At 43.9% G+C, this 22,296-nt stretch overlaps 1 protein-coding gene across 2 annotated transcripts in view; it reads right to left on the bottom strand.

Moving 5' to 3' along the window:
• The window catches only part of LOC122926668 (B-cell lymphoma 3 protein homolog), a 100,305-nt gene that overhangs the window by 28,148 nt on the left and 49,861 nt on the right, over positions 1 to 22,296 (bottom strand). For both annotated transcript variants that reach the window (XM_044278118.1, XM_044278116.1), the window contains exon 3: positions 10,083 to 10,191. In XM_044278118.1, the coding sequence (XP_044134053.1) occupies positions 10,083 to 10,191 (109 nt within the window). The remainder of the gene's footprint in view (positions 1 to 10,082; positions 10,192 to 22,296) is intronic.

Genomic DNA, 22,296 nt, shown 5'->3' with positions numbered 1-22,296 from the left:
CATGTATAATGGGGCTACTGTATTAGATGAAACTGGCGAAAGATATGGACTCGTTGAGCCCTAATGGTTGAACTGTCTGCAACTTGTATGTCCACATCGCTTCAGATACAGCTCTTTAGGCAGGACTGCACTAGATGCATTTAACCCTTTAGTCAGCCTTGGAGTATGCATGTGATGGATGGATGAGCCAAAATATACTGGCTTTTATGTGTGTGAATGAAGCTTAATCAATTGGCTCTGAGTGGTTGTATTTAGCCAATACTGGCTGCGGATATAAGGCTGTGACCTAGGTATTTACCATCAGCAATACACATTAAAGACTGATCTGTCATCTGCACTACAGTTAGTGGCTGCAAGTCCTTTGAGACTGTTATATGACAGAGGCAGTGCGATCTAATGTATTGAACATTCCTGGTTACATATACCAGGTGGCACAACCTTATCTGTGTATATACATCCTACAGGATCACCGATGATACACACATAGTGCATCCATTCACACTGACTTTAGTGTCCATTTACCCCGACCTGCAGATACATAGCTATTCCAGCTAGCAAGTCGGGTCTTACCCTAATCTTCTTAATGTGCAGAGACATTTGCTCCCCTCTCTGTATACATTTCTAAGATTAGTTGCCTGATGGTCACAGATTGTGACATATGGGTTTCCCCACCCTCTTTTTAAACAGACTTTAAATAAAGCTTTGTTTTTTTATTTTAAACGTTCATCAGGCTGTGATTATCTAAGTATTATAGGAACGTCTATCAATCCAATTGTTTTTGTGTGTATTGTATTTAACTCGAATTAATTCTAGTCTGGGGAATGGCAGGCTTTTTGTCCCATGACCTGAGTTCTGAATCCTGGCTAGGGGACCCTAGTGAGGTGTTCTCAGAAAAAGAGTTACCCACACAGTCTATTCAGACTAGCATCACTGCTTCTTTTAAGAATTTGAATAGGGTGTACAAAAACCATGTTAAATGTTGGTGGGAAGTACAGACACTTGACACTTATCTGAAAAATAATATAGTGCCAAGGGGCCTGAGAAATACCATTCTTCCGGTCACAAGATTGCGCTCTCCCGAATTTCTCAAAAGGTGGGAACAGGAGTCTATAGCGGGCTCCATTCGTTTGATGAAATTATTGGCTGAGGAAGAGCGCAAACATCTATCTAATAGTGAGGTTGAATTGAAAGAGGCTGTAGCACAGGCTCAGAAATTCAAGGATCACACTGACTTCACAAAGAAGGAATCTCTATTACAGCAGAACATCGAACGCTTTACCTCTCAAGTGAAAGAGAGGAAACATAATCTATTTAATAGAGATATTAGTGACTTTAGGGAGGGCCGTATTTTTGATTTTGGACCTAGACGTCCTGTTGCGGCTGAGGTGGATACAGAAGTATCGTCCTCTGAATGTGACACGGATGCCGAACAGAATAGTGGATCTACAAGAGGACGAGGTAGTTATAGACGAGGAAATCGTAGAGCACGTGGCTCTCAACAAGGAGGTAGATCAGGGAGAGGTTCCCGTGGAGGTTTTTTAGACTTTCCTCCAGTGTCCGACTACCTACTGCGCCACAAGAAACTACCTTAGCTCCCCAAGTAGATGAACTACAAGTTGTCAATCTGTCCAAACGTACACTTTCCACCACAGAGATGAGTCTTTTGAAGAAAGGACTCTCGTTTGTACCCCTGCAGAAGTTTAACTTATTTAATTGGGTTAAAGATTTACAGTTGTTTGCACGCAGATTAAAATGGAAAAAGTTTTTTAAAATCCATGACAGGAGAAGATGTCATGAACTGGGTATTGAGGTGGAGGATTTGCAAGACGTTCTGCTATTGGCAGGTCTATCGGAAGAGGGTGACAAAATGATAGGAGATGGTCCATTTACAGAGTTGAGAAATCCATCTAAAATATTTCCCCCGGTTAGTGATACCACCCCTATCGATACTTTTCTGTATGTAGTCACACAGGACCTCCAAAAATTAGAGGATATACCTCTGGGCAGGGATAACCTTACATCAGCTGAAAGACAGGCCTTGGAAGCACTGGAGACGGACACGTCCATTGTTATTAAGCCCTCCGACAAAGGAGGCAATATTGTCGTGATGGAGCAGGGGGATTATCGTTTAATGTGTCTCCGCCTGCTTGAGGATCCCAAAACATACAAGCGTCTTCCAACTAACCCAACCTCCATATTCAGACATGAGCTGGCGAGTTTGTTAAATAGTGCTTTTGGAGACAAACTCATCAGCAAAAATGAATTGGACTATCTTCTTCCTAAATCCCCGGTTGTGGCAACATTTTACAGTCTGCCGAAACTGCACAAAGCAGGATCGGTACTGAAGGGCAGGCCCATTGTCTCGGGCATAGGTGGCCTTACTGCCAACGTAAGCACGTATTTGGACACAATTTTGCGTCCATTCGTGATGTCGTTGCCATCCTATGCCCGAGACACAATGGATGTGCTACAACGCCTGGATGGAATACAGTGTGAGGAAGGTGTCCTCCTCACTAGTTTGGATGTTGAGGCCTTGTACAGCTCTATACCCCATGATCTTGGGTGTAGGGCTGTCGAGGCCTTCATCCAACAGAGAGGTGAACAATGTCGCCGGCACAACATCTTCTTGCTACAGCTGCTGGAATTCGTCCTCACCCACAATGTCTTCATCTTCGACCAACGCTTCTACCACCAGCTCAGGGGTGTCGCGATGGGCAGTCCCTGTGCCCCGACTTTTGCCAACTTGTACCTGGGCTGGTGGGAGAAGGAAGTTGTGTTCGGCGACGAGATGGAGCAGCACACATCGAAGGTGCAACTATGGATCAGGTACATCGATGATGTGCTGATCCTGTGGAAGGGGACACAAGAACAATATGCGGCATTTGTGGCAGCATTAAATGTGAATCAGATGGGTTTATTTTTTACATCTGAGGTACAAGAACAACAGATAGCATTTCTGGACCTGATGATCACCATCGGCACTGACAGAAAGATAACCACAAATCTGTTTAGGAAAAAAACCTCGACTAACAGCCTTCTACACTGGCAGAGTGGTCATCCCCTGGCCCTGAAAAGAGGTATCCCGAAGGGACAATACCTCAGGGCCAGGAGGAACTGTTCAGGCCTAGGTGATTTTAGGGCTGCTGCATCTGACCTTAGAGGCCGATTTATCAATCGAGGATACCCACAATATGCTTTGAAACAAGCGTTCCATCACTCCATGAGTACAGACCGTACCCAATTGCTGGTTCCAAAACCAAGAAACACTGCGGACTCTACGCCCAGAATTGTCGCAATGTTTGATAAGGCCCACAAAAATGTTCGTGACATTTTACAAAATCACTGGTCTATTCTGCAATCTGACCCAGATATTGGGAAGCTTATTCCAGAATTTCCCTCAATCACGTACCGACGTAGTTCAAATCTACGTGACCACTTGGTGAAGAGTTTATATACACAACCCAAACCTGAGACCTGGTTAAAAAATACCCTCAAAGGTACCTTCCCCTGTGGCTCGTGTATCATCTGCAGGAATATCCTGAGAGGAGAATTCTTTACCAGCCACATAACAAATAAAAGGTACAAGATACGGGCGTTTATCAGGTGTACTTCTGCGGGTGTTGTGTATTTAATCAGTTGCCAATGTGGGTCACAATACGTTGGCAAAACAAGACGTGAGTTGAGACGCAGATTCGGCGAACACATGTCGGACATCCGTAACAAACGGGACACATCAGTGGCACGTCATGTATGTGAAATGCATGACGGTGACCCTGATGTGTTAAAAGTACAAGGGATTGAATTAGTAAAGATGTCAATCCGTGGAGGGGATATTGATATACCCCTATTACGAAAAGAAGCGATGTGGACATACAAGTTGCAGACAGTTCAACCATTAGGGCTCAACGAGTCCATATCTTTCGCCAGTTTCATCTAATACAGTAGCCCCATTATACATGGGATGGTCTACATTAGAGCTGGACGTCTGATATTGGAGCACGTCTGATTTTGGAGTCGCATATACCTATATGCTGCCCTTTATATTTAAACCTTGGAGTTGATCTGCACACATGTATATGCTGCCCTTTGAAATTTAATAATAACAAAAGGAAGAAAAAAATCTTTACTAAATATAACATAACATGATGTAAGTTGCATCTTGTTTTTTCCATTTTTGGTATAATAGGGTCTGTATATGTACATATCGATGTGCATCTATACAATCTGGATGTATAGTATATGTGCATGTCCAACCTGAGCTGCGTGCAACAGTGATGTTTCTTTTGAATCTATCAGTGTTGTAATTTACCCCTCCCCTTTGATGTCACACGACATGGGTGTGAGCGGTACCTGTCTTTTTTCTGGTTATGAATCATGAGGGCACCCCTTGTGTGGATTTGCTCCGGTCTGGAATGACAGTATATGGGCCGCGAATCTCACTCCCCCTGTCACTGCGTATAACGCAATTCATGTCAGGAAGTGTTGGAATCAATTTCGGCATCGGCCGGTCAGGGGGCGGAGCTAGAGAGTCCGCCCCTACTTCTGATTGGATACGGTACCGGGACACGCCTCCTGGTGGGGCGGGGCCTCGTCCATATGAACTCGGCGTTCTATCGGCCGCGTGCGGCCATTACAGCGCCATTAGCCATAGCACACCACAGTGCGGCTCTACTGTTTTGACATTAGCAAACAATAAGCTCCTGAAGATGCGTGATAATAACAGGTCACGTGGAAACGCGTAGAGCTAATACATTGTATCAGGATACAGCTCTTTAGGCAGGACTGCACTAGATGCATTTAACCCTTTAGTCAGCCTTGGAGTATGCATGTGATGGATGGATGAGCCAAAATATACTGGCTTTTATGTGTGTGAATGGAGCTTAATCAATTGGCTCTGAGTGGTTGTATTTAGCCAATACTGGCTGCGGATATAAGGCTGTGACCTAGGTATTTACCATCAGCAATACACATTAAAGACTGATCTGTCATCTGCACTACAGTTAGTGGCTGCAAGTCCTTTGAGACTGTTATATGACAGAGGCAGTGCGATCTAATGTATTGAACATTCCTGGTTACATATACCAGGTGGCACAACCTTATCTGTGTATATACATCCTACAGGATCACCGATGATACACACATAGTGCATCCATTCACACTGACTTTAGTGTCCATTTACCCCGACCTGCAGATACATAGCTATTCCAGCTAGCAAGTCGGGTCTTACCCTAATCTTCTTAATGTGCAGAGACATTTGCTCCCCTCTCTGTATACATTTCTAAGATTAGTTGCCTGATGGTCACAGATTGTGACATATGGGTTTCCCCACCCTCTTTTTAAACAGACTTTAAATAAAGCTTTGTTTTTTTATTTTAAACGTTCATCAGGCTGTGATTATCTTTTTGTACAGATGCCAAAGAAATAAGTCTACTTCCACACTGGCGTTTTGGCTTTCCGTTTGTGAGATCCGTCATGCGCTCTCACAAGCGGTCCAAAACAGATCAGTTTTGCCCTAATTCATTCTGAATGGAAAAGGATCCGCTCAGAATGCATAAGTTTGCCTCCGTTCAGTGACCATTCTGCTCTGGAGGCGGACACGAAAACACCGCCTGCAGCGTTTTTCTGTCCGCCATGTGGTGAGGAGCAAGACGGATCCGTCCTGACACACAATGTAAGTCAATGTAAGTCAGTTTTCTCTGACACAATAGAAATTGGATCCGTCCACCATTGACTTTCAATGGTGTTCATGACGGATCCGTCATGGCTATAGAAGACCGGATCCGTTCATGACGGATGCATGCGGTTGTATTATTGTAATGGAAGCGTTTTTGCAGATCCATGACAGATCCGCAAAAACGCTAATTTGAAAGTAGCCTAAGTCCATGGTTTGTTTCAGTGGTATCAATGCCACCACTAGGTAGGAGATAGGAGGCATAGCCCTAGTTTAACATTTTATTATCTTTGGGAGGTGTCAATCCAGAACAGTAGAAGATGGAGCCAGTCACTTGCCGCTAGGGTCTTATGGGATGATTCTCAAATAACCTATTAGACCTTATCCTACATGTGCAACGATAACAACCAACCACTCATGTCGATGTTGGGTGGACCCAGAAAAACTGTTCTTCTGAGAGACCCAAGAGAACCGTTGAACCTAGTCCAAAACTTCTAACCTCTCAGCAAGTACTCGCCATAAGCTCATGCTGCGCTCCATCATGAAGCAATTCCTTCAAGAAATTGTGTCCGTGGAATTCCCTAATACAATATTTTGTGAAAATGCAGCCAAATTTGTCATCTGTTTCTTTTTGTGCTACAAGTTAAAATAAGGCTACTTTCACACTTGCGGCAGAGTGATCCGGCAAGCAGTTTAGTCGCCAGAACTGCCTGCCGGATCCGTTAATCTGCATGCAAACGGACAGCATTTGTAGACTGATCCGGATGCGGATCCGTCTCACAAATGCATTGCAAGAACAGATCAGTCTGTCTGTTTGTCATACAGACAAACGGATCCATTTAGATTTTTTTTCAATTTTTTTTCGGTCAGCGCATGTGCAGACCGGAAGGACGGATCCGGCATTGCAGTATTTTGAATGTCGGATCCGGCACTAATACATTCCTATGGGAAAAAATGCATTCAGGCAAGTGTTTGCGGATTGCTCTCCATTCAGAATGCATTAGGATAAAACTGATCAGTTCTTTTCCGGTATAGAGCCCCCTAGGACAGAACTCAATGCCGGAAAAGAGAAACGCTAGTGTGAAAGTACCCTAATGCAGTAAGTTTACCTGCAGTCCCATGAGAAAACACAGATGTAATATCATGACACACTCAGCTATGCTACATCTGTTTCCTCGGAAGCGGAGTTACGCGGCTAATCACGCTGCGTGAGCTATTTCGTTATTACAGGCTTTGTTGCGTTCTTGCTCCCTCGGCCACGGCTGCTATGTGGTGTCACTGGTTCATACTGCCGCAGAAGGAGGAAATGTAGATAAACAGCCAAGGGGGATCCCCAGGGTCACGTGACTTCCAGCAAGAGCGAGAAACACTGAGCGTAAAAAAAAAGTTCACGTCTGCCGATTGTGATGCCTTACAACAGAAACAAACAATGATGGGTTTTATTCTGCAGAGCCCGACAGGATAGGGGAAAACTGTGTTGTATAAAAGTTATTCATTAAGACGTGTTGAACTTTATATGCTTTTTTTCTTTGCAGCATTTCATGTTATGGTATAACTCTCAATTTGAAAGGGTGACCTTCAGGGGTACAGCTATGGGGGCGCTGTAAACCCCTGATGTTACATAAGAGAACAGCAGCACTACAGGTGGAGGCGTAAAGGCCTCTATAGATCTCAGAGTGTCCACATGTTCAACTGAAAATGGACTTGGGTGGTTGAAGGTATAGCGTTTACACAAATGCCACAAAACTTCTACCTACACCTCGGCATTTTCCTTCGTAAAGAAACCAACAAGAAGGCATGTACTAGGCCATAGTTCCCCAACTCCAGTCCTCAGGGCCACCTCCCACAGAATGAATGCCTGAGGTAAGTCCTGATGCATAATTATATCACCTGTTCAATACTAAGGAAATCCTAAAAACATGACCTGTAGGTGGGTCCTGAGGACTGGAGTTGAGGAACACTGTACTAGGCAATCTGACAAATCTATGCACTGACAGCTTATTGATTTATGCAAATTGTGTAATGCTTCGTCTCACCTACAGGGGTGCTGCAGGAAAAGTGGACCAGCCGAACACCTGGGGTTCCAGCAGCAGGACACAATGGGGAAGGTTTATCAAACTGGTGTAAAGTAGAACTGGCTTAGTTGCCCATAGCAACCAATCAGATTCCACCATTTTATTTTCCAAAGGAGATGTAAAAAATGAAAGGTGGAATCTGATTGGTTGCTATGGGCAACTAAGCCAGTTCTACTTTACACCAGTTTGATTATTGTCTCTCAATGTGACCATTCTACCGTCAGGGGACGCTTCCAACAGAGACTGTCAACATCAGATGACTCCTGTAAGCATTGCTCTAGAAGCTCTGCTTGTGCTATCTGCTGTAGTTGTCCTACTCATCCAGCCAGCCGAACCATGACGATTGAGAACATGGAACATAAACATCACAATCAATGGATTGTTCTAGGCCTTCCATGAGCTGACAAAAAGCAAAGCAACCTTGAAACCTATAATAATGGAAGATGCCAATGTGCTGGCTGCAATTCCTTATCTATGCCATGTGGCTGGAGTTTTTCTGTCTTCACATTTACCTTTGACTATTGAGATCAACCAGACTTGATAAATGAAAGTTATTGTGGGAGCTACTGTACAAGCGCGTTTTTAGTCAGTGTGCAATCTGGAAGCTGTCTTACATTTAGAACTCAAAATACAAAGACATCCAAAATACATAAAGTGGATTCAAATAAATTGGGGGGGGGGGGGGGGAATATTTTTTAGAGAAAAAGCATGACCCAAAATAATCAAAACATAATCATACTATAGTGTAATATAATATAATTCATGTGGATATCCAAACGTTGCGTCATGTAAATGCAGATATAAAATTTGTGTGTGTGTGTGTATCCAAATTAATGTTCCACTATGTCTAGATCTATTATTGAAGAGAATGTATTTATGCGCAGATGTACAGGCGCATCTCATGCACGTGTATATTTGTGGATATTTGGATCCACACAAATTATATATCTGCATTCACATGAAGCAATGTGTGGATATCCAGATGAATTATATTAAATTATGGTCTGATTATGTTTTGATTATTTTGGATCATGCTTTTTCTCTAAAAAAATATTTTTTGTTTATTTATTTTTTCCCCAATTTATTTGAATCCACTTAATGTATTTTGGATGTCGTCGTATTTTCTTCTAGTTCAATCCATTTGCGTCCACTCCATGTATTCTGATGTCTTTATATTTTGATTGTCCTAATTTAAATGTATGTATTTTCTTCTGACCTTACAGCCTGATGAAGGTGGTGGCCCGCCACTGAAACTCATAGCTAGCCTTTTATTTATAGCGTTTTATGCATGTTGTTTTTCTTTTTCTGCTCCTTGTTGAGCGAACATGTTCCTATCTGTATTCCGGACTCAATCTGGAGGATCCCGGCAACAAGCGCAGCAGCCTGACCTATCCTCTCTACAGGAGAGACCATGCCATTTCCTAGTGCTGTGCCTGGATTTGCACAAAATTATTCGGTAAGGTATTCTCACCATGAGTCCTAAGGTATTTCATAAGGGAGTGCTGCCTATTATTTTTGATTTTACATTTAGAACTGGTGCTGGTCTTAAATGTGCCCCAAAGAGTCTGTAAAAAACATGTTTTTTTCTGCTGTCCATTGTGTCCAGCAAAAGAACATTGTTTGTGATTTTTTTGCACTGCACATTCACCAGAGCAAACACTGGACTTGAGGCACTAAAGTAGTCAGGAGAGGTAAGAGGACAGCAGCACAGTGTAAGGCAGGAGAGTAGAGAGAGGAAGTCAGAATTTCAATCAGCCAATCCCTGCTGCCTATGTAAGCTGAAGACCACCCCTCAGGCCGACCCACCATCTGTGATCACAAGACCGGTATGCAAGAACCGAGTAGGAATGTATCAGTAAGACCTCATGCACACAACCGTTTTTTGGGTCTGCATCCGAGCCGCAGTTTTTGCGGCTCGGGTGCGGACCCATTCACTTCAATAGGGCCGCAAAAGATGAGGACAGCACTAAGTGATGAAGCTTCTTGTTGCATTTGCCTGGATCGAATGTAGGTGCCCATTTGATTATTAGTTTTGAGGACGTGACAGGGTGGCATGATTTCTATAATGGGGTTATTATTCTATAATGGAGTTATATGTCTGTAAATATTTAGCACTGTCCTTAATTTTTGGTTTAGTTATCCAGAAAAAATATGCAACGATGTTGGCAACCTTGGGTTCTGACCGTTTTGATGACCCTATTCTGTTATTCAGCCTGAAAAACTGGATGTAGGAAAGTTCAGACTTGGCTTTAAAAGACACATGTTAAACCTAATTCGCATAGAAGGATATCTATCAAGTACTTACAAGCCAAATGTAGAACATTCTTCTTACTTACCTGTCTAAGGTTATTGAGTACATCTACATCTCTTCTCCCGTGGTTTAGTAGAGAGATCACCTTCTGGGCTATTGATAGATTTCCATGAGCAATAGCAATGTGCAGTGCCCTGAGAATGACAAATAAAAGAGGATCAGGCAAAAATAAGACGGTTGGACAATCATAAATTCTGGAAAAATGTGAGGCACCACATTGCCAGCAAGCATACTGGCTGGAACCCACGTGAGTATCCACAAAGAGTCCTTCAAAGATCAAATTCATTCGATACCTGTAGATATGGGCTATGTGTAAAAATGTATAAGGTCCCAGGAAAGATCTCATTCTTTATTAATGGCAAAGGTCTTCTAGTGTGGATTACTGCTGGGAAGTTGACATACATTGGACCAAGCCAATGCATTAAACTGATGGGGGATAAAAGGACTTCTGGTGAGAACTCATGCACACAAACGTACTTTCTTTCTGCTTCCGTTCCGTTTATTTTTTTGCAGACCGTATGCAGAAACATTTACTTCAATGAGTCCGCAAAAACAACGGAAGGTACTCTGTGTGCAATCCGTTTCCGTATTTCCGTTTCGCAAAAAAGTAGTGCATGTCCTATTATTGTCCGCAAATCACGGCCCGAGGCCCCATTCAAGTCAGTGGGTCCGCAAAAAGTACAGAACGCACACAAAACACATCCGTATGTCATCCGTATTTTGCGGATCCATACTATAGAAATGCTATGTCCGGCCCATATTGCTCATGTGTTTGGTGATTAATAAGTTACTGTTTACATTTCCGATCCGCAAAAAACGGATCGCATACGGAAATGTTTTGTGGAATAACGGAACGGAAGAGGACCTAAGAGAAAAAAAAAACCTCAGATACGGAACAACGGATCTATTAAAAACGGACCGCAAAACAACAAAGGTCGTGTGCATGAGCACACAAAACTAATAGATATGTTTGAGCCATCATAGTGCACATGACAACTACATCTGTGGACTAAACGTTTTCAAAGGAACGAGCTAAGCTGGAAAATCCAGTCTTCTTGGGCAATCACTTTAAAGAGGATCTGACACCACAAAATGCAGTGTCATCTGCAGGCAGCATGTTATAGAGCAGGAGGAGCTGAGCTGGGAAAAGAGTCAATAAGGGTGGGTTCACACTAGCGTTAGGGATTCCGTTATGGCTTTCCGTTATAACATGGTTATAATGGAAAATAACGGAATCCATAAGACGGGAGGACGGACCCGTTCTTCTGCCCATAGACTTGTATTATGACGGAATGCAAAACGGAAGCCTTTAAAAGGCATTACGTTTGCTTTCTGTCCTAATAGAAGTTTATGGGAATCAACATGGATCCATCTGGGTCCTGTTATGCAAGACGGAAAACAAAGTCCTGTCGACAGGTCTTTGTTTTCCGTCTTGCATAACGGGATCCAAACGGATCCGTTATGCTTTCCCATAGACTTCTTTTAGGACGGAAAGCAAACGGAATGCCTTTTAAAGGCTTCAGTTTTGCATTCTGTCTGGACATTCCGTTATTTTCTCGCTATAACCGTGTAAAACCGTGTGAACCCACCCTAATATATACAGTACATTTAAATCTCTGCTTTTTCTGAGCTCATTGGTACACAGGTCCCGTCTTATCAATGACTGATAATATTCTCTGTGTAATGGTGGATTTACACTGCACAAATGTCGGGCAGAATATTGGTATTAAAGTTCCTAGAAACGGTTCTTCCTGATAATCCGTCCATATAAAGGTACTACCGAACACCTCATGAACAAGCAAAATGCTTGTTCATTGGGTAAAAGGATATTTTGTGCAGTACATTAAATAATCCTTTCTGGGCAGCAGGTTGTGCTGTGTGAATAGCAATCCAGAATCCAGATGCCCAGAAACCATGAAACTGTATGAGGCTGAGCGATGGCAGTAGCCATCATGCATTCCCATAGAGTGGAGGCGATTGCTGCATGTAAATAAATCTATTTCCTCCACTGATGAGCAGGCAGATATTGTGGGAAGGCACAGTTCCTTCCTGATAATTGCCTGCACGGCAAGTCTAAATGTACACCTTTGGGGGCAATATTTTTATTATTGCATTGTACTTATTTTGAGATAAAATTATTTTTTGGAGCCCTTTTTTATGTACATAGCTGAGATGCTGTAGTAGCAGCCTGTGGATTTTCTGTCTTCCATCGGTTGGGGAGCTGACGGGCTCCTTGTCTCTGCTCTTTGCCATTATAAAACTCATCAAAGCTCAATCTTTATCTTACTGATAAGGCTACTTTCACACTAAGGGCTCATGCTCATGGGGTCCACGATCTGCATCCCACTGTCCGCACCGCAAAAAAGTAGTGCATGTACGTTTGCGGCCCGGAGCACGGGCATGGAGCCCTTACGTTCATGTGCATAAGCCCTAAGCCTTCCGGAGGCTGCCGCTAGTGTGAAAGTAGCCTTAACCACTTCAACCCCCCTAGCTGAAACCCCCTTAATGACCAGGCCACTTTTTACACTTCTGCACTACACTACTTTCACCGTTTATTGCTCGGTCATGCAACTTACCACCCAAATGAATTTTACCTCCTTTTCTTCTCACTAATAGAGCTTTCATTTGGTGGTATTTCATTGCTGCTGACATTTTTACTTTTTTTGTTATTAATCGAAATTTAACGATTTTTTTCAGTTGTAAAATTTTGCAAAAAAAATAACATCTATATATGAATTTTTCGCTAAATTTATTGTTCTACATGTCTTTGATAAAAAAATGTTTGGGTAAAAAAAAAATGGTTTGGGTAAAAGTTATAGCGTTTACAAACTATGGTACAAAAATGTGAATTTCTGCTTTTTGAAACAGCTCTGACTTTCTGAGCACCTGTCATGTTTCCTGAGGTTCTACAATGCCCAGACAGTACAAACACCCCACAAATGACCCCATTTCGGAAAGTAGACACCCTAAGGTATTCACTGATGGGCATAGTGAGTTCATAGAACTTTTTATTTTTTGTCACAAGTTAGCGGAAAATGATGATTTATTTTTTATTTTATTTTTTTCTTACAAAGTCTCATATTCCACTAACTTGTGACAAAAAATAAAAAATTCTAGGAACTCGCCATGCCCCTCACGGAATACCCTAAGGTGTCCTATTTCTAAAATGGGGTCACTTGTGGGGTAGTTATACTGCCCTGGCATTTTAGGGGCCTCATATGCGTGAGAAGTAGTTTGCAATCAAAATCTGTAAAAAATGACCGGTGAAATCTGAAAGGTGCTCTTTGGAATGTGTGCCCCTTTGCCCACCTAGGCTGCAAAAAAGTGTCACACAGTTGGTATCGCCGTACTCAGGAGAAGTTGGGGAATGTGTTTTGGGGTGTCATTTTACATATACCCATGCTGGGTGAGAGAAATATCTTGGCAAAAGACAACATTTCCCATTTGTTTATACAAAGTTGGCATTTGACCAAGATATTTATCTCACCTAGCATGGGTATATGTAAAATGACACCCCAAAACACATTCCCCAACTTCTCCTGAGTACGGCAATACCAGATGTGTGACACTTTTTTGCAGCCTAGGTGGGCAAAGGGGCACACATTCCAAAGAGCACCTTTCGGATTTCACCGGTCATTTTTTACAGATTTTGATTGCAAACTACTTCTCATGCATATGGGCCCCTAGAATGCCAGGGCAGTATAACTACCCCACAAGTGACCCCATTTTGAAAAGAAGACACCCCAGGGTATTCCGTGAGGGGTATGGCGAGTTCCTAGAATTTTTTAATTTTTGTTACAAGTTAGTGGAATTTGAGACTTTGTAAGAAAAAAAAAAAAAAATCATAATTTTCCGCTAACTTGTGACAAAAAATAAAAAATTCTAGGAACTCGCCATGTCCCTCACGGAATACCTTGGGGTGTCTTCTTTCCAAAATGGGGTCACTTGTGGGGTAGTTATACTGCCCTGGCATTCTAGGGGCCCATATGCATGAGAAGTAGTTTGCAATCAAAATCTGTAAAAAATGACCGGTGAAATCTGAAAGGTGCTCTTTGGAATGTGTGCCCCTTTGCCCACCTAGGCTGCAAAAAAGTGTCACACATCTGGTATTGCCGTACTCAGGAGAAGTTGGGGAATGTGTTTTGGGGTGTCATTTTACATATACCCATGCTGGGTGAGAGAAATATCTTGGCAAAAGACAACATTTCCCATTTGTTTATACAAAGTTGGCATTTGACCAAGATATTTATCTCACCTAGCATGGGTATATGTAAAATGACACCCCAAAACACATTCCCCAACTTCTCCTGAGTACGGCGATACCAGATGTGTGACACTTTTTTGCAGCCTAGATGCGCAAAGCGGCCCAAATTCCTTTTAGGAGGGCATTTTTAGACATTTGGATCCCAGACTTCTTCTCACGCTTTCGGGCCCCTAAAATTCCAGGGCAGTATAAATACCCCACGTGTGACCCCATTTTGGAAAGAAGACACCCCAAGGTATTCAATGAGGGGCATGGCGAGTTCATAGAAATTTTTTTTTTTTGGCACAAGTTAGCGGAAATTGATTTATTTTTTAATTTTCTCACAAAGTCTCCCTTTCCGCTAACTTGGGACAAAAAATAAAAACTTCCATGAACTCAATATGCCCCTCACGGAATACCTTGGGGTGTCTTCTTTCCGAAATGGGGTCACATGTGGGGTATTTATACTGCCCTGGCATTTTAGGGGCCCTAAAGCGTGAGAAGAAGTCTGGAATATAAATGTCTAAAAAAATTTACGCATTTGGATTCCGTGAGGGGTATGGTGAGTTCATGTGAGATTTTATTTTTTGACACAAGTTAGTGGAATATGAGACTTTGTAAGAAAAAATAAAATAAAAAATCCGCTAACTTGGGCCAAAAAAATGTCTGAATGGAGCCTTACAGGGGGGTGATCAATGACAGGGGGGTGATCACCCATATAGACTCCCTGATCACCCCCCTGTCATTGATCACCCCCCTGTAAGGCTCCATTCAGACGTCCGTATGTGTTTTGCGGATCCGATCCATGTATCCGTGGATCCGTAAAAATCATACGGACGTCTGAATGGAGCCTTACAGGGGGGTGATCAATGACAGGGAGGTGATCAATGACAGGGGGGTGATCAGGGAGTCTATATGGGTGATCACCCCCCTGTCATTGATCACCCCCTGTAAGGCTCCATTCAGACGTCCGTATTGTTTTGCGGATCCGATCCATGTATCCGTGGATCCGTAAAAATCATACGGACGTCTGAATGGAGCCTTACAGAGGGGTGATCAATGACAGGGGGGTGATCAATGACAGGGGGGTGATCAGGGAGTCTATATGGGTGATCACCCCCTTGTCATTGATCATCCCCCTGTAAGGCTCCATTCAGACGTCCGTATGTGTTTTGCGGATCCGATCCATGTATCCGTGGATCCGTAAAAATCATACGGACGTCTGAATGGAGCCTTACAGGGGGGTGATCAATGACAGGGGGGTGATCAATGACAGGGGGGTGATCAGGGAGTCTATATGGGTGATCACCCCCTTGTCATTGATCACCCCCCTGTAAGGCTCCATTCAGACGTCTGTATGTGTTTTGCGGATCCGATCCATGTATCCGTGGATCCGTAAAAATCATACGGACGTCTGATTGGAGCCATACAGGGGGGTGATCAATGACAGGGGGGTGATCAGGGAGCCTATATGGATGATCACCCCCCTGTAAGGCTTCATTCAGACGTCCGTATGTGTTTTGCGGATCCAATCCATGTATCCGTGGATCCGTAAAAATCATACGGACGTCTGAATGGAGCCTTACAGGGGGGAGATCAATGACAGGGGGGGGATCAATGACAGGGGGGTGATCAGGAAGTCCATATGGGTGATCACCCCCTGTCATTGATCACCCCCCTGTAAGGCTCCATTCAGACGTCCGTATGCGTTTTGCGGATCCGATCCATATATCCGTGGATCCGTAAAAATCATACGGACGTCTGAATGGAGCCTTACAGGGGGTGATCAATGACAGGGGGGTGATCAGGGAGTCTATATGGGGTGATCAGGGGTTCATAAGGGGTTAATAAGTGACAGGGGGGGTGTAGTGTAGTGGTGTTTGGTGCTACTTTACTGAGCTACCTGTGTCCTCTGGTGGTCGATCCAAGCAAAAGGGACCACCAGAGGACCAGGTATATTAGACGCTGTTATCAAAACAGCGTCTAATATACCTGTTAGGGGTTAAAAAAATCGCATCTCCAGCCTGCCAGCGAACGATCGCCGCTGGCAGGCTGGAGATCCACTCGCTTACCTTCCGTTCCTGTGAACGCGCGCGCCTGTGTGCGCGCGTTCACAGGAAATCTCGGCCATCGCGAGATGACGCACGGATGCGTCCAGGAGGAATGAATCAACCACCTTCCGGACGCATCCGTGCGTTACATGGTCCGGAGGTGGTTAAATAAGTGTTTTTTTAACCTCTTAGTAGTTTAGAGATAAGTGTGCATACAGAGTGTGTGTATACTGTGTAAGTGTGTATACAGAGATAGCTGTCAGTCACTGATAGCTGTACATGGGGAGGTATTATCAGTGATTGATAGCATTTGTAAATGTGTATACAGGAATAGCTGTCAGTCACTAATAGCTGTACACAGGGGTGGTCTAAAGTATAGAAAAATCTGATTTCAATGTATTAATTACAAGTTTTACTGAATCTTTCCTCACAAAAATTATATCTCAATCTGCTCATCTACTCCTGCTCTATAACATGCTGCTTGTAGATTGCACCTCATTTTGTAGTAACAGATCCTCCTTAATTAAAAAATAAAATAAAAAAATAAATAAAAGTCATACAAATTAACATGTATTAACAGCCCGTGGCTATTGATGAAGCCTGAGGAAGATGTTTGAGATAGTGATACCTGTGGGGTCTACTTCCCCCTGGAACCCATAATGAGCTATTTCTACCTTGGGTTATATAATGTTTTGTTCTTTGCTCCCTATGTAAATAATTTTTCTAGATACTGCATCATTTTGGAGTATTACACTCCGCCATCTTTCACACTGTTATACTTTTGGGGATATTGCTGCTTTATACTGTGTATGTTTTGTTCATATGTGGAGATAATCTGACTCCAGTACCAAATTGTAGTTCCCTGGGGTTTAGTTTGTTTGATCCCACACACCGTCTCTGTGGATTATAACTGTTTTTAACCCATTTTTTTCTTAAAGGGGTTGTCCAGGTTCAGAGCTGAACCCGGACATATCCCCTTCTTCCCCCACTCAGTCCCTGTGACATGAGCATCGGATTATTTCATGCTCCGATGCTCTTGCTTGCACTGTGCTGTATCGCACAAGGCAAGGGCTGTTTGTTTATATTTTTAACACTGCTAGGTGGAGGCTTCTGCCTAGCAGTGTTCCTGGTCACGTCACCGACACTGTTAAGCTTTAGCACTGCCCTAGCCAATTTACAGGCTAGGGCAGTGCTAAAGCCCACTGATTAGTGCCGGAGACATCACGGGGCTCACTGCTAGGCAGAAGCCTCCGCCTTGCTTACCCATGGAGAGACCAGTACGTCACCAGATCTTCAGAAAAAGCCCTTGCCCTGCGCGATTCAGCATGCGGTAAAGGACAGCATTGAGCATTTCATGTCAGAGGGGGTGAGTTGGGGAAGAAGGGGATATGTCCAGGTTCAGCTCTGAGCCTGGACAACCCCTTTAAGCTATGTATGAAGCTTGTAATAAAGTTTTGCATCCTTTTTATAAATTTATGTCTGAGGTGCAGTCATTTGCACATGCTTTACTTTTCTTTGGTGTTTTATTGCATGCAGACTTACACTTATGCTTCTTGGATTGATGCCTGTCCAATATCTCTATAAGAGTTCAGTAATTCTATGACATCCCTGGCGACATTGCTGCACATAGTGTCTTCAGCTGCAAACAGCAGAAGATCCCCCACATAGGTGTCAAACAGTTACATGTGGTTCTTGAGCCATTGACTGCAAAAAATATGTGTTGCTTCATGGTCCATCCATGTCTACAGGACATATTTAGACTGAGGTAGGTATTAATTTAAACTGACATGGGACCCTTGGCTAATGACAACTTGACCCAGCTCGACATGACCTAATGGGAGATGACTGACTGGTTAAACATCTTCGAGCAGTGTTCCATCACTATGCTCTACTTGGGATGGAATTGGAGAGTCTAGGCCTTCCTTTGGACACTGCCCAGTTGACCATCTACTTAGCCTGGCCTTTGGCTAAGATCTGACAACACCATTTTCTTTCATATGCTTCAATACCAGAGCATGTAGTAAAGCTGAAGATTTCCCTACCAATAATAGTTTTTGCAAACTGCATGTAAGTGAACTTCTAGGGGAGGCCAGAGCAAACGATTGGCTGGAATTTCCCTTTACATTCATGTAAATGCTTCTGTTGCTATAATTCTACCAATATAAAAAATTCGAAACTTTCCAAATTTGAGCAGCTATCTTAACTACAAAGTCTATGAGGTCTCTGAGGTTTTACTTAGCAAATTTATATGAAACAGTAATACAGCTGCTACCCTTGCAGACTTATGTTCCTGTCACAGTAAGACAGAGTACAGAGCGCTAGGGCATACACAGGTCGGGGGTAGAGATGGGGGAGGGAAGAAAGTTCAGTATGTGTCAGTTTTAGGAAGTCAAGGGTTTTCACAGAAAAGGTTCTTACTATAAAGCGAAACTTAAAGATGTGAGGGGCGGAAAATGAGCAGTGACGTCATCTAAAGATACAAATACAGATAAAGGAGAGATAAAAGGAGTAAGGGAGAGATGAGGGGCTTTCAATTCCATATTTAAATACAAAAGTATATATAAAAAGATCAAAAATGCACAAAGTTTTAATGTTAAAGGGCTTTTTTGAGACTTTATAACTGATGACCTGTCCTCAGGATAGGTCATCAGTATCTGATCGGTGGGAGTCTGACACCCGGGACCCTGTCAATTTGCTGTTGGAGAAGGTAGCAGCGCTCACAATAGCGCTGTGGTCTTCTCACGGCTTTCCCTAGGCCAGTGATGACATGTTCATTGATCACGTGGCCTAGGCTTAGCTCAGCCCCACAGAAGTGAATGGGCTCACTAATTTATTTCTTCAGGAATCAAGTGTGATGCCCTTCAAAAACACTGAAGCCAACATAGTGGCCTCTGTGTGGTCGAGACAAGACCACCACGTGACACGTCTTTCCCATGGTGACTGAGGTCATATTACACATTGCAGGTCACACATCCCATAATCCGAATATCTAAGCAATATACATTATAGGAACAAACCATCATGTATATTTGTGGACTGTATATAATAAATAAAGCTTTGTGAGAACAGAGAAGGGTGCTGCGTTTTCTGTTTGTTTGCCGTAGGAGCTGACCCCTACCTGAGAACCTGCTGTTGAGGAGCGCCTTGTCCTTACAATACAATTGTTCGTTGATTGTTGATTGATAAGTGGTACTGTGATAAATACTGTGGTCCATTATAAATCAACAATCCCTAACAATGAACTGTTAATCAGGCCTACTTGCATGTCCATGTGGTTTTCGGTTGTATCATGGCTGTGTCTCAGCTGCACAGCATCCTGGTGAAAGGAGCAGGTGCTATGGGCCTGTGAGAACATTGATCTACATATTAGATGGTCAGGAGTGAGCACCAGTTCTACCTTTACTTGTTTTGTTTCCTATTCCAGTTTTCACAGCCTGAAAAACTCAACTGAGGTCAGTTGCACCAAAATTCTCCTGTGCGGACTACAACATCCTTGTGTGCCTACTGCACAGTGCCCGTCTACCCCAGGAGACAATTGTTCTGCTATCTAATCCCGTATGATAGATAGATAGATAGATAGATAGATAGATAGATAGGAGATGAGGCTGGCAGGTTAGCACTGTTTCCTTGAGGCCCTCGGCTCCTAGTTTCAAATTCAGGTAAGTACATCTGCATTGAGTTTCCATATTCTCTCCATGCTTGCATGGGTTTCCTACGGGTACTCATTTGTTCATTGGCTGCCTATGTAACTGGCTTTAGATTGTGTGTGTGTCATAGACAGGGACTGCAAGCCCCAATGGGGACAGGGACTGATGACAAGCCATGTACAGCCATGAGAAACATCTTGACAGTATATTAGCAACAGGAAATAGATCTCTCAACGACCATGCTAATAAAGCCTAGGGTGCACAGAACAGCTATGTTTTCGGTGCATTACAGGGTGCATGTGTCTTTGATGCAGGAGCATATGGTAAGTGCTGGTGGCTGCATCAGTAGGAATGCAAGCAGTACAGTAGGGCGATTACTAAAATGCAACATCCTACAAGAAACCTCACCTATTCGGGAGCGTTTTCACACTGTTGTTCCTTCATATATATGCTACAGCTGTTCTGTGTTATTTACATAACGGCCATAACGTACTGCATGCAGTGAAAAACAATGTTTTTTCTATCCAGAGGGGAAAAAAGCAGTCTGGTTTGAAAGCTGCACTTATACAAGCAGACAAACAACGTGAGTTTGTGAGCGTTCGCGTGTTTGATTTCCAGTGTGTGTTTGTATTAAGTGTGTGACTTTGGATTATGTGACTTCAGATTCAGGGACTTTAGGAGAGGACTACAGTAAGTTAGATTCTTTATCACTGCACTATATTGTATTTTTCTCTTTTCTTGCGTAATCCCCATTTAGTATGTGTTCCATTATTGACAGTGTAGTCCAGTGCACATCTTGTCTAATGTATGCAGTCCTGGAACAGCCGTTTGAGGGTGCATATCTTTGTTCAAAATGTGAGCAAATTGCCCGACTGGAATCGCACATCGTGTATGTAACCGGGCGAGTTTCAACACTGAGGAGCGTTGACAATTTGGAAACGAGTTTGCTCCTCACTGAGCAAGCACTCTATGGGGTAGATGTGGGGGAGGGTGGTAGCAAGGAGGCTCAGGAAAGTGAGGTAGCTAGCTGGGTAACAGTTAGAAAGCGGGGTACAGGGAAGAGTGCCAGGGAGGCTAGCCCTGATCTGACACACCCCAACAAGTTTGCACGGTTGGCAGATGAGGGGGATGTCAGTTCAGGGAGAGCACTGCTGCAGCCAGACCCTTCCTCTGCCAGTCAGGGGAATGTCGTCTCCAGTAAGCAGGGGATCAGGAGAGCAGGGCAGGTCAGACAGGTGCTAGTAGTGGGAGACTCAATTATTAGGGGTACAGATAGGGCGATCTGTCACAAAGACAGGGATCGTCGAATGGTGTGTTGTCTTCCTGGCGCTTGAGTTCGACACATCGCGGATCGGGTGACAGATCCAGCGGTCATGGTCCATATCAGAACCAATGACAAAGTTAGAGGAAGGTGGAGAGTCCTTAAAAAAGATTTTAGTGATTTAGGTCACAGGCTTAGGGCAAGGACCTCAAAGGTAGTGTTTTCCAAAATACTGCCTGTACCACGAGCCACACAAGAGAGGCAGCGGGAGATTAGGGAGGTTAACAAGTGGCTCAAAAACTGGTGTAGGAAGGAGGGGTTTGGGTTCCTGGAGAACTGGGCCGATTTTTCTATCGGCTACAGGCTCTATAGTAGGGATAGGCTGCACCTCAATGGGGAAGGGGCAGCTGTGCTGGGGAGAAAGATGGCTAGAAGGTTGGAGGAGTGTTTAAAGGGATTCTGTCACCTCCCCTAAGGCAAAAAACGATTTAAAACCAGCCATGCAGCACATCTTACCTGGATTAGGCTGTGCTGTTCAATCTTGAAATCCGTCCAGCAGTTAGTTCAAAAAACGAGTTTGATCAATGAGGAAATGCGTCCTGAAGGTGCCCAGAGGGGCGTTTTTTTCTTCTGAGAGAGCCCAGTCCCGCCCCTTTTTCAGTGCCCAGCCCGCCTTCCTTGTATTTTCTAACTGCCGCCCCCAGCCTGCCACAGCCTCTCCTGCCTCTCCTCCCCCTCCCTCACGCCGAACGAAGTCTCGCACAGGCGCAGTACCCACTGAGGGCTGCGCCTGTGCGATCATCAGGAGACTGAGGGCGGCAGCTTCATCTTCGTCACTGGGCATGCGCCGAGCCCAGTGACGTCCGATGCTCGCTCTTCCCTGCTGACTGAGGGAAGAGCGAGCATCGGACGTCACTGGGCTCGGCGCATGCCCAGTGACGAAGATGAAGCTGCCGCCCTCAGTCTCCTGATGATCGCACAGGCGCAGCCCTCAGTGGGTACTGCGCCTGTGCGAGACTTCGTTCGGCAAGAGGGAG

The sequence above is a fragment of the Bufo gargarizans genome, chromosome 2, assembly GCF_014858855.1.
Source record: "Bufo gargarizans isolate SCDJY-AF-19 chromosome 2, ASM1485885v1, whole genome shotgun sequence".
NCBI lineage: Eukaryota > Metazoa > Chordata > Amphibia > Anura > Bufonidae > Bufo > Bufo gargarizans.
The sequence above is the reverse complement of the archived record's forward strand: the minus strand, read 5'-3'. Positions and strand labels throughout refer to the sequence as shown.